The sequence below is a fragment of the Carlito syrichta genome, unplaced genomic scaffold (assembly GCF_000164805.1).
Source record: "Carlito syrichta isolate Samal-C Ts95f unplaced genomic scaffold, Tarsius_syrichta-2.0.1 Scaffold126448, whole genome shotgun sequence".
In the NCBI taxonomy this organism is placed as follows: Eukaryota; Metazoa; Chordata; class Mammalia; order Primates; family Tarsiidae; genus Carlito; species Carlito syrichta.
The window spans coordinates 250,226-268,331 of record NW_007070544.1 but is presented as its reverse complement, the minus strand read 5'-3'; the positions used below and the strand labels follow the sequence as shown (position 1 = coordinate 268,331).

The 18,106-nt window shown below is 35.5% G+C and overlaps 1 protein-coding gene across 3 annotated transcripts in view; it reads left to right on the top strand.

Moving 5' to 3' along the window:
* Positions 1-18,106, top strand: part of ITGBL1 (integrin subunit beta like 1) — a 241,081-nt gene that overhangs the window by 100,867 nt on the left and 122,108 nt on the right. For 2 of the 3 annotated variants that reach the window (XM_008048627.2, XM_008048629.2), the window contains 3 exons: positions 3,979-4,125; positions 12,011-12,133; positions 15,749-15,889. In XM_008048627.2, the coding sequence (XP_008046818.1) occupies positions 3,979-4,125; positions 12,011-12,133; positions 15,749-15,889 (411 nt within the window). The remainder of the gene's footprint in view (positions 1-3,978; positions 4,126-12,010; positions 12,134-15,748; positions 15,890-18,106) is intronic. The other variant, XM_008048628.2, reaches the window with a different exon arrangement.

Sequence of the window (18,106 nt, the reverse complement as noted above, 5' to 3'; positions counted from 1 at the left end):
AGGAGGAGGAGGAGGAGGAGGAGAAGGAGAAGAAGAAAGGAAATAGCAGTTCACTCCTCCTTTACCTGACATTTATTCTCCTAACAGGAATGTTAAATAGGACACCAGTAAATCTGCAAAAAGTTACTTTGCCCTATTTTAGAATTTTCTTGTTGATTTAAAATAATGTCTCTGTAAAATAAATATGCATTTTTATCTAATTAAAAAAAAAAAAAACAACTAAAAGAACTACAAAGGCCAAAATAATTTTTAAGAGCAAAGTTGTGGTTCTCACAGTACCTGATTTTCATACTTGCTACAAATTATAGAAATCAAGAATGTGGTTTAGTGGCAAAAGAATCAACCTGAAGTTAGGCACAGACTTTTCGAATAGACACCAAAAGAACATCTGTTAAAGAAAACAATTTTATAAATTGGATTTAATTGAAAATAAAAATGTTTTACTCTTCAAATGATGCTGTTGAGAGAATGAGAGAGAAGTTACAAGTTGGGAGAATATATTTATTTGCAAATCACATTTATGACAATGAACTTGTATTTAGATGCTCTATCTGTGTCTATCGATCTGTCTATCTAATCTATCATCTTCTGAATACAAGCTCATTATATATATTGAAATTTTATGGAGGACGTTTCATAAAATTGGATTTCAATGAACTCTGGAGAACACATGCCTTAATATATTGCTTCTACTGATACTTTATTGGGTCAGTTTGGGATGGATGAGTCTTTCCCTATCCTCTGTATATTTTCTTTATTTTTCCTCTATTTTAGTCCTATTTAAAAAAAATCTGTAACCTTTACCCCTGAAACCATTACTCATCTCTCCTGTGTAACTATATAAACGCTCAAATTTCAACACTAAGAAAAAACTTTAATACAAAAATGGACAAAAGAACATAGATGGATTGCAAATAAATATATGAAAGGATGTTCAATGTTATTAGTCATTAGGAGATGAGAGTTTCACAGCCACAAGCCAGAAAACGCCAATGATTGCCTGTAGTTACCAGTAGCCAGGAGGGGTATGCAAAGGTTTTCTCCTCAGATCCTCCAGAATGAACCAACCTGATTTCAGGTTCTGGCCTTCAGAACTGTGAGAGAATAAATTTCTGTTATGTTAAGCCACCAAGTTTGTGGTACTTTGTTATGGCAGTGCCAGGAAACTAATACATAATGAATAATTTTTTTGAAGCATTTTATTGACACTATCATGGAGATTACCTTGGCACAATAATATAGCAATCTAATTTCCAAAGTTCTTACCAACCTCAAAAAATAGTAAAAAATAATCTGAAGACTATTAAAAAATATATTTATAGCCGGGTTCCATGGCTCAGCCTGTAATCCCGCGCCTTTGGGAGACTGAAGTGAGTGAATTGCCTGAGCCCGCAGGTTCGAGACCCGCCTGGGCAGCGAGACCTCATCTCTACAATAAATCAAAAAATCAGCCGGGCGTGGTAGCCCATGCTTGTAATTCCGGCTACTCGGAAGGCTGAGGCGGAAGGATCGCCGGAGCCCAGCAGGTCGAGGCTGCGGTGGCCGGGAGCGGCCACTGCACTCCAGTCTGGGTGACAGAGTGAGACTCCAACTCAAACAAAACAAAACAAAGCAAAACAAAACAAAATATCTTTATTTATCTCTAAACAAGGTTGCACAGGCTATTTGATAATTCTTGACAGCCAAAAATCAATTCCTATTTTTTATATTTCCTAAATGGGGGAAGGTGGTTCTTGGAGCCTTTACTGGGCAAAAAGTTTAGAAGTAACATAAAGGCAAATGATCCTCCATATTAGCTGTCATCTTTGCCTCCAAACAGGTGCTAGAAAAGAAGCTAAACACATGACAGTGTCTGTCCTAGCATTAGTCTAAACATGTGTGTAAGATACTAATACTGTAGTTGAGAAAAAGAGGACCCCTTAGTCAAAAAAATTGTAAATTCTAAGAGAAAGTTAGCTTTTTCACAATGGGATATATGAGGATCTTCAGTGTGCCGACATATATCATGACACGTTCAAAGGAGAATATTGCAAGATTCTTTCCCATGTTTATTTTACTCTAGAATTTTTTTTGGAGGGAGCTTCATGAATCTGGGCTTCCATGTACTCACTTTGGAGACTAAGCACTTTAAAATATTGTTTCTAATACTTCATTGGGTCAATTTGGGATGAATGGGTCCCTTCTTATCCTCTATACATTTTCTTTAAATTTTCCCTATTTTTAACCTTTTAAAAAAATCTGTAACCTTTGATCCACAATCCATTTACTAATCTCTACTGTGTTTACTTTAGATTAGGATCTAAGATGTCCCATTTAAGATATTTTTTAAAAAATAAGTTGTCTTTTATTCTTGATTCAGCAGATCATTGCTACCATAATTTTTATTTTCTAAATCATTTGTATATACTTTGCTGTTAATATGAAGTCTTTTTATGGGATGAACTATAAGAAATAGCTGATGTTCGATTAACTTACAAAAGGGGTGATTTCATGTGATTCAACCTAATACACTATTGTTATTAAAAAGTCAATACATTTTCCAAGATACTTAATTTACCAAAAGAGTCACTTCAATAATTTGGCTTAATACTTTTATAAGTAGACTGGATGGTTGACAGGAGAGATCATTTACGCTTACAAATGATGCCAAGTTGGCCAAAATTGACAGTATCATGTAAGACCAGACAGGAATGCAAAATGATACAATCAACTTGACAGAGAAATGTGCACTGAATAAAATGAATTTCAGTTACGGTACTTGCAAGGTTTTTTTATAAAATAGAATAATTATGCAACAGAAATAGAAACATTTTCATGGACTGGACTACATGAAGAGAGGTTTTAAAGTCATAGCCAATCACAGATTCAGACTCTGCCTAACAGGCCCAAATAGGCAGTCTCTTCTTCATTCATTCTGACTGACCATCTGGACCTCATCCTGTGAATTTTGGCTGCCATATTAAATGGTTGGCATCAGACCAATGATTTTATTTTATGATTTTCAGGCATTAGGACATAGTATTATTATCTTGAGTAACATAAGGATATTTTCCTTACAACTCATTCAAATACTGCTCAACTTTCAAAGCTCAATTAAAAGTCAAGCAAGTCCAGAAAGTATCCCATCTTATTTCTATAGACCATAGACTATATTACTCAACTTTACCTGAGGTGAAAATCACATCTGACTGATAATAAAATAACATTAGTTTCTTTGTTTATCAGTCTTTGCTTTGAAGGGTGTAAGTTATTTGAGGGACAAATGTCAAGTTTTGTACATGTTTTGCACATTTATCAGACTAATGTACAGTCAACGAAATCATCAGTAGACACATCAGGCAGGACTTAATCAAGTTACTGATGGCAACAATAAAAACAGTGTTGCCTTAAAGCAAAATGACAGTTGAGAGCATTATAGATTGAGAAATTTCTGTGGAGGTAGATGAAACAAAATATGTACATATATTTCAGTCAGACTTATCTGAAGGTGCTATTTAATATATACATAAAATATTATTATATACTTAATTCAGACAAGGCCAATGTTTAGTTTAGTGGCATTTCACATAAGATTTCTTACCCAGGGTTTGTGGTTTTATGTGTTATAAAATACAGTTAAATCGACATATTTTCTACCGGCCTTTTAGCTCTTAAATACTGAGATGCTGGGTAGAATTATTATTTTTAGTGCTGAATTTTATGACCATGTGATCTATTAGACTTTTGATATATTATCCTAATGTCTCTATAAATTAATGTTTGGGTAATTTTTTATCAAAGTTGATTATTGAAATGAAATTCTCATATTCCATCGCACTATATAGAATAGTATTATCCCTCAGCCACTGTGATAGACACATGCTTGAATTTATTACAGCTCATTCCTGAACCAACATCACTCTTTAGAGTTTTGGTTACAATAGTGATTTCTTCTGGAAAAGACTTTGCATCTCTAACTGGACGTTGTTCAATTCTCAGGCCATGGGAAGTGTGACTGTGGCAAGTGCAAATGTGATGAGGGATGGTCTGGGGATGCTTGCCAGTACCCAACTCACTGTGACCTGACAGAGAAAATAAGTAACCAAATGTGCAAGAATTCTCAAGATGTCATCTGCTCTAATGCAGGTAAGAATTCTATCCTCCTATAGTTCTGGCTACTTGGAAGGATGAGGCCGAAAGGTTGCCTGAGCCCAGCGGGTCGACACTGGGGTGGCCGTGAGAGTGGTGCCACTGCACTACAGCCTGGGCGACAGAGTGAGACTATGACTCAAAAAAAATAAATTGTATCCTATGAAAATTCTTCAGTGAAACCATCAAATTTTGTTTTTAATGGAAGTCTGTAGATGTGGAAGTGCCCTACCTCTGAGTGAGTCTGCTTTTGAGTATGTTTTTTAGAAGTGAAATTCAGATAAATCAATACAAAAAAAGTCATCTTGCCGAGACTGGCAAGCTTGATACTCTCCAGCTGTTCTAGATGTCTTCTAGCAGGATATTCACTGGAAATAACACTCCCACAACATTTTATGGAAATTGTGAGCCATGATTTTGAATGCTGTATTAAGTCTTTTAAAAGGGATTTTTATAAATTGATTTGTTTTCTGTTACAGATCAAGAGTACTTTGAATTTATACCGTAACCTCAAACAGAACTAAATCTTTTTAATTTGGTTGACATTTCAGATGTATTGGTTATGAAGCTCATTGAAGAATATAGTGACAGCAAGATGTTTGTCTGACCAAAATTTTTTTTTTAATTTCATAGAAGTCATTTGAAAATATTTTTAGAAAATTACAGAGTTGCTGTTAAAATTGATTAATAAAAGCATATAGAATAAACCAGTTGCAGTTTAGGTATTTAGCCAGTGTTGGTATAAATTAAATCCTCTCTTGACATTTAGACGTGTGAAACCCCACAGTCAGTTTTTCTCAACTGTGGCTGAACATGAGTGTCCTGAAGGGAAAATAAAATGTCAAGGCTCATGTCCTACACTGGAGGTTCTGTTTCAGTTGCTTTGGGGTGTGGCCTGGACTTTTGTGCTTTTTTTAAAGCACTTTGGGTGATTCTAATGTAGCCCTAGGGTGTGGTTCATTGCTCTACACACCAAAGATCTGATTACACAAGTGAATATCTTTCTTCTTGAAGCTTAAATTGTTGCTAGGGTTCTCCTGCAGCAGGAGCTAAGACTTTTCCATTGTCTGATTGCGACATGTAGCTTGGTGTAGATTAAGCTTAGAAAGGGTGTTTTATTGGTAGGAATCAGGGCTGTACCTAAAGCAAGGAGTGAATAGATGAGTTCTTAGCTTAACAGGTCACTTTCTGTGTTCTTGGTGTTCTCCTCATCTCTCCCCAACACTTTTGTCATCTCTTTCCTCTCAAGATTTTTCTACCTCTGATTAATAACAGTTATCCCTCCAAAACTCACTCACATACACACACACCACAGCCTGTTTCATCCTGAAAAATTTATTCTCTTCAGACTTCTTTTAGTAACAAGACTTGCAATCTGCTTTGGATTTGAAATCCTTGTTTGGGGATTTATTTATTTATTGTTCATCTGTTTGTTTGCAAATCAATTCCAGGTATTTAAAAAATCTGGTACATTATAACCAAATGGTGCTATTATGGAACCTGAAAATGTTTTGACATTAAGGAATCTATGCATGTAATTCATCATATTAGTATATTTCTATAAATGATACAATATATTTGGTCAAATATAAAACAAATTTCTAAGATATCTATATTTCCATGTTTTTTAAAACACTGATACAATACTTTTATGTACTCTTTTCTATAGTCCAGTTTTTGTCAAGTGACTCAATAATGTTTTTTATGGTATTTTCCTCCCCATTATAGATCCAGTCTATGGGAAATACTATGTTTAGTTTTCATCTCTTTTTAGCTTCCTTTCATCTGAACCATTTCCACAGATTTTGACTTTAAAGCATTAAATATTTTGAAAAATAATTGCCTCTTTTTTAAAAAATAAAATTTACTCATTTTGGATTTGTTTGATGCCTCCTCATGATTAGATTCGTGTTATACATTCTTAGGTGAGATATCAGATAGATGATTTTATGTTCTCAAGGTGTTCCATCTGGAAACACATGATATCTATCTGCTCATTGGTGAAGTCATTTTTTATCAGCTGACTGAGGCACTGTCTCATGTCTCCACTCTGTTATTTCTGGTTTACTCTTTTTACAGATGAGCAGTCTATGGGGAAACACATACATAAATTCCATTCCTCATTAAAATGACTCTAAATTTATCATCCACTGATGACACTCTCACCTGATCCAGTATTTACAAAGATGATTAGAAAATGATGATTTATGAACTTCAGAATTCTCTCCAGATTTCCCATTTGGTACTCAATATTCTACCACAAAAGCAAATTTTCTCTCATTTGCCAATTATTTGATATTTCACTTAGTTAGTGATTTACTATCAGTCTGGAAACACAAGCCCTATGATTTCAGTGATTTACTGTTCACTCCTATACATAATTATTTTGGCACACAGCATGTTTCAGACAGGTATGGGAGCCCATCAGGCTAGTTTTTGTGTTCTTGTGACATACCTCCTCCACTTTTGTTTTATTTTGTTCTCAACAATTCTTTACTGTTTAGGATAACAGAATATTCCAGGGTGATATTGTACCTGCCTTGCCATGTCTTTGTAATCAGCCATTTCTCCAAAGAGCCCTGATTCCTGTTAGTGAAGAATGGTATTAGGATAAAAATTGTGAGCACTAGGGATGCTTATTTCCACTGGGGTGTATTTGCTTCTTGGCCCTTTCTGCAAATAAGCTAATGTCAAAAAGTACAGAAGCACAAGGCAATTTTAATAAGTTTACTTGAGCAAGTGATTATTCATGAATCTGGCAGCTCCAAACCAGAAGAGGTTCAGGAGTTTTACTGAGAAGGCACAAGAGTGTCTGTCCCAGACACAGAAGTAAAACAAGGAAAAATATTTTATTGGTTACAATTATAAAGTTTCTTATTTTGTTTATCCTGTTGGGAAGTCTCTTGTTACATAATTATAAGTTTGTTAGTTGCTTCTCCTTGGTTGAGCTTCAGTTCTGTTTTTGTTTATGTGGACATTTACAAGAAATAGCTTACGGTAAGTTTCACTTTATTTTTGCAAATCAAGAAGGATTATGGTCATTTGTGAGGTCTAACTGACATTGTCTGCTCAGAGATTCTTCAAGCCTGGTCTTCATTTTAATCTACTTCAACACTAGTAAATATATGCTTGTACACATATTCACACATGAATAGTCATACAGAGACCTACACATAGAAACGTATATACATATACATACATATGCATATTTTAGAAATCATGAATTTACACCAAAACATCCAGGTTCAGTCCATCACTACAGTATTATTTCTTATTTTCTCCATTTCTTGTTTGCATGTTGCATTTCCATGACCAGAACCCTGGCTCCCAACGCCTCCAACATATTTACTTATTTTCTCAGTCCTATATTACATGTATAATTGTTTTTAGAATTGCTGCATACACACCACTCTTCAAGGCAAATCTATTGGAAAAGATTAGTATTTGTTTGCAGCCCACCCTCTGCCGCATTCTCACTCCACCTCTCTCATGCCCAAGTTTGGGGTATGTAGTCAAATGTGCATGTATAAGCTTCTTGAATGTATTTTATTTTGCCTCTTTGGGTGTGATTATGGTACTCACTTGAAATGCAGTTGAACTTATTTATTTGATTTCTTTCAATTTTAGGTTTTTAGAAGTACCATCCCATCCTCATTAATATAATTATATTTTGTAATGTATAGAACAATAAAATGCTTTCAAAAGTCAAAATTATGCAAAAAAGCCAACTTAGAGAATCACCACTCTCTTCATTCAACCTTTCACCCTGCTTATCCTCAATCTTATAGGCAACCAACTTTTCTGCTGTCTGCTTCATCTGTGTTTCTTGGTGTAAAGATAAATAGATGTATGTGGTATAATTTTTCATTATTTTGTGCAAAGGGTAGCACACTGGAAGCAGCTTGGAGCAAAAGGGGAAGAAGAAAGTAAATGAAGTGGGGCATAAACTGAAGGAAGAGATGAGGCAGAGTTGGGAACCAAGGAGTTCCAGAAGCTAACTCTGTAGGGAACCCAGAAAGATTGGGCTCAATGTGAAAGAGCAAGGTGAGACCATGGCCATTGCACAGTGGTGTCAGCTGGTGTACACGTCTGGTAAATCATCTTGGAGAGAATCAACTGTATTAGGCACAATGACAAATCAGAGCTAAAATAATATAGCATAAAGCAGAAGACCAATCCCGAAGACTGAGTTAACTGGCAACCAAGAAAGAGAAGCAGTATGACACAGCATGAGCCCAGGAGTCTGGCACTTTTGCCTGGGCTTCCATATGCCATGTCTTGGAGACTCAGTTGTGAATTCTGCTTGATGGGTGAGACAGGAAGTCTCTGAGCTGTTGTAAACTTCCCACATCAGCCAGGAATGGTTCCGATGTGTGATGAGAGTGAGCCCGTCTGTGGGGGATGTCAGTGAGGAGTTGAAGAATTCAGAGATAGAGACTGTGCCTTCCCATCTTTCCTGGAAAAAAAAAAAAGCTTCTGCCTACACAGCCCTAATCAAATTACTCTCAGCTTCCAAACTGTAAAAGGGTCTTGATTTTCCAAGAGATAAAATCTAAACTTTTTAACCAGTATTCTTTTTCCTCTTCTATCTGTCTTCACCCTACCCTTTTCTCCAAACTCAAGAAAGACTCTTCACTGTTCTTTAATTTTCCATCCTTATTCCTGATCTCAGGCTCTCTACTCGACATCAGAAGTCTCTTCTTCGTCTCTACTTGTTGGGATTCTATCTGTATATTTGGTGCCAGCTCAAGAATTTACTTTTTCACTATCCTATTCCTCCTTTACAAAGCCAGACTGAGGTTTATAATTTTCAAAAATATATAAAGCTATATAAACACACACACACACACACACACACACACACATACACACACACACACACATTATATAACCACTTATATTATCTATGTTATATATAGCCTGAAGACATATAACACAGAGGCAATTGCAACAGATCTGTGGCAACTGATACATAAAATTTATCGAGAATCTCTTACTTTTTGGTCTACGATTTACTTAATTTTAGTCATCTTGTTATTTCCTATAGCACCTAGTACCTTGCCAGTAACATAACAGGTAACAGGAAAATTTAATGACTCAGTAGGTGGGTGGTTGACAGACAGAATGAATAAATGTGAAAATAAAAAAAGAAGGATGATAATTAGAAGACAAAAATTAGATGAAGCAGTAGCATTAATTATAGCATTAGATTGTAAATAACTTTTATAAATAAGATAGCTTTTAGGAAAAAACAGGAAGAAATTAAGTTTAATAAAAGTAAACTTCACATGAGTATTCTCAATGTAGAAAAATAAGCTCAAATTCTACAAAATCACCATTTCTATATAAACGTGGGAATAAAACTCTTACAAATGATAGCAACTTGCAAGTGATCTGGGTGACAGAACCATGTAGAAGGTATGAAAGCAAGAACCATATCAGCATTACCAGGCTCCATAAATATAAGGTGGGTTTGGATAAATATTTAGAGACATGACTAATATACTGAATACCTTAATGGAGAAAAGAAATAACCCCAAATTTTCTGAAAGTCTACTATGTTCCAGGCACAGCACTGTTTCTAGAAAGATATCTGGGTGATATATTTATCACTTGGTCCTCACAAGAGTTCTATGAAATGGAGATTATTCGGAGACATGGAATCTGGAAATTAGAGAAGAAAGTGGTGACCTCAAAAATGCACAGCTAGTAAGAATTAAAACCTGCATTCAACTATAAGACTACCTTGGTCAGAAGTTCATGTTCTTTCTAGAACACTACATACAGAATTGGTGATATCTAGTAACTCAAACTAAATATCAATAGCATCTTTGATTCTTCCCTATCCTTTACCCCTCATACCCAGTCAGTCACCAAATGCTGTCTACTCTTTTTCCAGAAAATATTCCGAATGTATTTGCCACCATCGTCTGTTCTGCTTCTGTCTCCTTTTCTTTAGACAGTCTAATAGCCTCTCTCTCTCTCTCTCTCTCTCTCTCTCTTTTGATTTTGAGTCTCACCATGTTGCCCAGGCAGTAGTGCAGTGGCATGCTCAGGGCCACCAAAGCCTCCACCTGCTCGGCTCAGGCAATCCTTCTGCTTCAGCTTTCCAAGTAGCTGGAACTACAGGTGCGCAGTACCATCTCCAGCTAATTTTTTTGATTTATTGTAGAGACGAGATCTCACCAAGTTGCCTGGGCTAGTCTTGAACCCCTGGGCTCAGGCAGTCCTCTCACCTCAGCCTCCAAAGTGCTAGAATTACAGGCTTGAGCCACGGCACCTGGCCCAATAGCTTCTTAGCTCATTTTCTTGTATTTACTTTTGCCTTATTTCAGTTTCTTCTCCACATGACAACCAGAGTAATCTGGTAAAAAAAAAAAAAAAGCATACATTGTCACATGACTCTCTTGCTGAGAACACTTCTATCTTCTCATTATTCTTGACTTAAGTTGGAAATCTTTAATTTGATCTATAAGACTTCCATAAACTGCACCTTTAGTTGCTTTATTCATTTCATGCCACGTTTCACGTTATTTTGTATACATCAATCCTATTTGCTTCTTTTTCCCTTTATATACTCTTTTCTCACCGATCCCGTGCTATTGTCTTTGTTATAAGTGAGCATTTTTGTCATCTCACTACTCTTAGCTTTTTTTTTTTTTCCTTTTACTTGGCTTTCAGTTCTCAACTACTTCCTCAGGGACTCCATCTTTGACTTCCTGGTCTCAGTTAAATCCCCTTGCTATGTACTTCTGCAGCACTTTGCACTTCTCTATTTATTTTATCACATTGTTTTTTACTCATATAAAGCTCAGAGAGGAGGATTGTGGCTGACTTGATCCTTTATTGGATTTTAGAGTCTGAAGTGGTTTTTTGTGAGTGATTAAGTCTCAACTGATATACATTGATTGCTGTGATGTTCAATTAAAACTTAAAAAATATATATTAAAAATGAGTTTTCTCAAGGGCACATTCTACCTCTCACTATCATTTGAATGCAATATTAATGTTAGTAAAACCACCTTTAGGGGATGTAGTAAATTCTTCAGACTTGGATGAGTATTTGTTTTTGGTAGACCAGATGACTCCATGCCTCTGTATCACTCTGAGCTCTTGTGAGAATCTACTGAGATCCCAGGAATCTATGCCTAAGAAAATTTACTCTAATCTAATATATAAAACATGTCCTTTTTCTTTTTTCTCATTCTCTGAATAGCAAACTTTTCAGTTTTGAAATATTTCCTTGTCTGATATATTTTACGGTTTTGTTAATTTTTGAATTATTGGCATCACTTTGGATCAATTTAATTAAAACAAAATGAAGAGAAAAAAGAACATACATATCAATATCAGTTAATTTTGAGGATGTGACATTATCAGAGGCATATAAGTTTTTCATTTATGCATTTGATAATAAATTATTTCTACAAATATTTATTATATAAAGAGTATGTTTAAATATTGTGAAAAGCATTGAATAAATACTGGTAAGGAAGATAAGCACAGGTTACTTCCCTAATAAAGCTGAGAATTTTCTGCTTTAGTTTACTTCAGACCCAGGTGTAATCAGAAGATATTCATTCATATATTGGTTGGATAGACATGTGTAAATTAACTCTGCACTTGAAGAGGTCAAATTTACAGTCATTAAACTATTAGAGGTCAATAATAATAGCTGTGTTAGATAAAACATAATTGCTGTGCCATAATCATCTCAAGAAAGAGTAGTTTTTTCTTTACCTCATCATAACCACAGAGATACATAACTGAATACTAAATTGATTAGAATTGTCTACCCTCTTGAAAGGGACAAAATAAAAGCTCATTCCTGATAATTTATATGCATGTAGCATACTATCTTTTCTCTGTTTTAATTATTTAGGTACATGTCACTGTGGCAGGTGTAAGTGTGATAATTCTGACGGAAATGGACTCGTTTATGGTAAATTTTGTGAGTGTGATGATAGAGAATGCATAGATGATGAAACAGAAGAAATATGTGGAGGTATGTATATGTAGAAATTAAGAAAAGTAGCTCTTGTTTTTTTATCTATTTCATTGTTCTTTTATCTCTGTATATATTTCTGCTCTGGGTGTGCCAATTCAATTTAAACCTATATTTGTTTGGAAAACACTTTATATAAGAAGAGTTAAACTAAGGCGTTAAGAGTAGACTAGCACTTTTAAAATTCAAAACCGAATTGTCCCCAAAGGAGAGTAACAGGCCAACAGTATAACTCTGAGTAGCCCTAGTGCAATGCCATCTTCTTTGCTCACCTTAGTTACCGACATTCTCTTTTCTTCTACCCTCTTATCTGTATGTGTTAATTTCAATTTCATTCTTTTTTTTTTTTCTTTCTAAACCACAAGTCTTTAGATTGTCTCATGTCCTATTGGGAACATTGAAGACCAATAGAATTATTAATGGAATTTACCTCCTCCACCCGGTCCCCCGTCACACTCTGAGATAACATTTTCCATGACCTTTTCTATGTACCACCACTCAATCCGTTTTCATCGAACCATTTCTTGTATGTTTACTAGTGCCAAGTTCTACAATAAATGCTTTATATTCATTATGTTAATTCTCACACCATCACTCTAAGATAAACATTATTTTTATCCACATAGACCGATGTGGAAACTGGGACTGGAACAAATTAGGGAGCCTACCCAGGGTCATTTCATCAATTATGGTAGGATTTAGACTTGTGCCTGCCTGTCTGACCCCAAAGACTATGTTCCTGACTTCTCACCGTTCAGAAATGCATCAGGGCTTCAGAGTTAAAAGCTCCACAAGAGCCCCTTCAAATCACCCAAAGTTTCCTTCTCTTCTGCTTACCTACCTGCACACCTGTGCCCATTTGTAATCTTGGCTGGTACAGGAAAAAAAAAGTAGAAAATGTAAGAATCACTTCTGTTTAGGCAAATAATTCTCTGCTGTTATTAAACTTATATTTCACTTATATCTGACAGGATTACAGTTAGTGAAATATTGTTTTGCCTGCAGAAAAGGTGATTTCAGAAGAGTATTTTTCCTAGAAAGGGATAAATGGGACCAGGAGGAAACAAAAGGTCCTTGGAAAATGTCACTAGCATATGACAAGCTTTGTTTTCACATTTCAGTAGCTTTGATTCTTGTGGTCGTCCAAATACGCTTATTTTAGGTTTGCTTGGTCCTTTCTCTCTTGACCCCTGGCTGCATATCGCTAGGATGAAACAAATACACACATAAATCTTCTATTCATTTTTCCAAGCCAATGACCTAAGATAGATGCTGCTCAGACAATTCTCTCCTAAAGGGCTCAGTCCAAAATAATTAGATCAATTAGACAAATCCATCCACAAATATTATGTTTTTGTCCTCTTGATGTTTCACTTTCAATTATTGTAGATGAAAATGAGGAAAGAAACATGGTTAGGGGCCAGTGATTTCCGATACACTGCACCAAAGTAAAGTCTATTTGCAGGTATAAATATAAAAATTAACTTGAAACAACACAACAGGAAATGTTTAACTTTCAACCTTCCTACTTGTAATTTCCATTTGTTTGAGGCTTAAGCAATTTCATGGTGCAAAGTCTCTGACCAAGGACACCAGCACTCCAGTAAACACCCTCTGGGGGTGACATTGCTTGGGGCCATAAATCTTTCCATGTGTTATTCACATGAAACCAATCTGCTGGGAGGTGATTCTATAGTCCATCAGTGACTTTATCAATGTACACAAACCAAAGACTTATGTTTATTGTCTGAAATGTGCATTGTGCATTGTGCATTGTCCTAAAGCATACATTTCATCTCAATTACTCAAATGTGTCTTGTTACAATATTTTTATTTGAGTAAAGTGAGTTTAATTTTTCATATCTGCATACAGGTACAGCTAGACATGAGTTTTATTTTCCTATTTACTTCTAACTCAAAGATTTCTTGGCAAAAGCCTAATTCAGTACTAATTTTATAAATACTCAAAGAAGTTGGGTGTAATGTGTGTAGTTTTTTTTATCATTTATTAATATCATGGTAATCCTTAGGTATGTAACACCTTCTGTGTGAATTTTCTGAAATTACAGAGAAAATAAACTTTATAGTCTGAAAAGTTGATTGAGTCTTACGAAATGTGACTTCTAGGAAAAGCAGTAACTGACTTTTTTCCAATGTAATCCTTGAGTTCAAGGTTTGTGGTATAGCACTAAAACCTGGTGTGTACAGGTAGAGATCTTTTCAAATTAATAAATAAAATGTATAGATAATATATTTTGTCTGATGAAATAATTTGATATCCTTTGCATGTGCTTAAGTAAACAAACTTAAAATTTGTTGTAAAAATGGTTATTGCCTATTCGATTAATAAGTTATTTTTCTATGAATACCCCAATTATATCTCATTCAGACAGAAAACATGACATTGCATGCTTGGGTCTCTGTCTATTTTCTTTATCTCACTAAAGCATTCTTCAGTGTTCTGTCTCTGTTTCTTGGATCTGTGTCTGCTTGATGGAAGTATCATCTACTTGACATGAATAGCATAGGAGACCAGAACATTCTATTTTATTTCCTACTTTTTATGTGTTTTACAGCCATACTAATGCCCTTGACATTGACCAGAGATGTCATAGTGTTAGAATTAAAAAGATGTTATTCAGATTATAAAAAATAGCCTCACAATCAGTTTGCATGGGCTCTTTGGGATTATGGCTGTAGGAGAAGAGAGAACTAGAGTGAAAAACAAAACAAGAACAAGGACATACATTCATGCTTAGATGACATAACTATAAAGAAAAGAGCACAAGAAGTGATTTTAGAAATAAATGCCATCTTTGGGGAATTTGTGGAAGGGTTACTAGGCATGGGTGAGAAAAGCAGTGATGTGGTAATTCATTACAGATGGCTTGGAGGGAAATGCAAATGAGCAGGTAACAGGTGATGGGGAGATGGGAGCTGAAAGAGGTACATCTAAACACAAAATGATGGTGCCCTTGTATCCCCTTGACAGATAGGATGGGAATTTGATTGTGAGACCAAGGGTCCAGGATATTTTATTGGTCTAAATAAGAACTAAACATTGTCTAGGCTAGAAACCTCTCTTCCACATGGTGGAACACAACAGCTTGTGGAACACAGTTGAATGAGAAGATGAAATATTTCCTCTGGGTTAAAAAATGGTTTGGTTATTAATAATGTGTAAATATAAATAAATATGCACCATTGCTTTCTCAGCAGTTGATTTCAAATAGGATATTTTAATGCCTAATTCAAGAAATGTCCTCAGAGTGAATGCTTACATACATTTGAGTTTGGTGCATGCACTTTAGATGGAAAAGTAATAGGCTTTTACATCACTCCTTTACAAATACTTTTATTCTAACCAGCTCCCTGTGTAGGCCAAGTTAAAGGATGCTTTAGTTTGCTTTAATTGTATAATTAAGCAGGTATTAGGTGCAACTATGATTTTTTTGGGGGGGGAGAACTATATAATTTGATTATTTTAAGCAACAAACATGGGGCTGTTATATTATTTCAGAAGACAAAAATGATCACAAGGAGATAGAAAGTTAATTCTGCTTTTTTAAAAAGTTGCTTTTTTCCCTCACTGTATAAAATTCATTTTGGGTAAAGGCCATGGGAAGTGTTACTGTGGAAACTGCTACTGCGAGGCTGGTTGGCATGGAGATAAATGCGAATTCCAGTGCGATATCACCCCCTGGGAAAGCAAGCGAAGATGCACATCTCCAGATGGCAAAATCTGCAGTAACAGAGGTGTGTCATTCATACATGTTACTACATAATTAGGAGGAAAACAAAGCTCTTAATTGTTAACACTCTTTTCTCCATATTTCCTGTAATGTGGGAGGAAGTCATTTTATTATTTGCTTTGATGTTATCAACATTTACTATATCAACAATCTTCTCTGTCTTATTTTGTTATTGATTAGAAGAAAGACAGATAAGCCATTTGCTGTCATTCTGTAAGCTCCACTGAACAAATAGTTAACATAGGGACTGTAATTTCTTTGGCGGTCATCCAGAAATAGCACAGTACAGCTAAAAGGCAATTCCTATAGATACTTCTGTTAAATGTCTCTTGACTAACAGAACCATCTAAAGCATGAGCATCTAATTATCCTGAGAGTGTTCAGAAAACCCTGTTGGCTTAATTATGAGTAAATTGAAGCCTTGGTTGAAATTCAGAATTGATATAGACTAATTTAACTTCTCAACACATATAAAAATGTGATATTGATCACAATAGATATAGAAAGCATAGTATGTATCAAATAGCCAAGTGAAATTTAGAGTGACCTTAAGCAGTAATTTAAAAAAATATATTAATATTGCTCAAATATAAAGTTAGTCAACTACTTTTGATATCAAATAAACAGTTTAAGCACTTTGTAAACATCCTTGAAGACACGTATTTTTCCACTTTGTCTGCTGCAGAAATAGATAAAAGAAAGTTATGCTGATCTTTTCATTGCTTACCCAATGACATAAATAAGTGACCATATTTCCACCTATAAAACCATAAAACTCTAGGTAGCTGGCAACTTTTTTTTTCATTTCTAGAAATGAATGGTGCATTTTAATAGACAATGCTCATACAGAAAGCCTTAACTCACTACCTTTTATACATAGAAGAGGACAATGTGTCATATTTCTTTACTATGTAAAAAGAAAGATAAAGCAAAAGGCATGAGCTTGGAACAAAGATCAAAAGGAAAAATACTCTCTTTTTGTGGACTCAGTCTTACACCCTAATGCACTTTATATTTTCTTTTAATATATGAGATCATGTTTTCTGCTTAACTCCTTTTTATTTAACAGGGCTCATATTCACCCTTCCTCAGTGTGTGAGGCTGGAATAGTGGGACTATGGAAAATAACCATTTCAATGTTAAAAAGAGAGAGGTGGAAGGGGGCTTGGTTGGGCTGTGGATTAGGGTCAGCTTCTGCAGCAAAGTTATGTGGGCCTTGAGAGACGATGTCCTTCAGAAGCACATGCTAAGCCACCTACCCAAGGTCTTGCCTCCTGTTTTTCCCCTTCCCTATACTTGGAGCATTGTGATTTGAAGATCTGGCAGAACCAGAATGGAAAGGGTTTTGCCTAAGTGAAGTCTATAGCTCCTAAGATTCAGGGGCACATGAAGGCAGAGCAGGATTGGAGGCTGAGATGAATGCTTTATTTCTTCTCAGAAGGAATCACCCTTTTTTACCTTGAAGCCATTGCCTTATCATTACTTATCTAGGTAGCAGAGAGACACTGTCCGTGCACATACCCACCTCATCTTCTTTTTGTTGACCATCTTCAGGGACCAACACAGCAATGCTGCAGACACAACCAAATTGTCATGGAATAAATACCTTCTATTGCCCACTTGACTTATTAATAGTTTCATACACCACCTTACGTACAGCCGGAAGCTACTTTTTCATCAAGTCTACATGGCTGACAGTCCCTGTTCTTTGCCCACCAACACTGTTTATACTGTTTTGAAAGCAATCCTTATCCATTAAAAAAAATCCATATAATGGAGTATAAAAAAATAAGATAACGACCCGTAATCTTGGCAACCAGATATAACCTCTTTTTACGGTTTGGTAATATGGCCTTTCAGTCTGCATTGACTTACTAAAAATCCATCGTGTGGTTCCCCCAGCCTTCATATTTTTTTCGTATTTAATACAAAGATTGAATCACACAATACATACCGATTTTCAATTTGATTTTTCAAAAAATTAAGAATGTATTTTGCTTATCTTTCCATGATCACAGAGCAAAAGCCAAAATTATCACTCTTTTTTTTTTTTAAGTTGGAGTCTCACTCAGTCGCCCAGGCCGGAGTACAGTGGCACACACATGGCTACCCCAGCGTCGACCTGCTGGACTATAACAAACCTTCTGCCTCAGTCTTCCAAGTAGCTGGAATGCACTACCATGCTCAGCTAATTTTTAAAAATTTACTGTAGAGAGGCGAT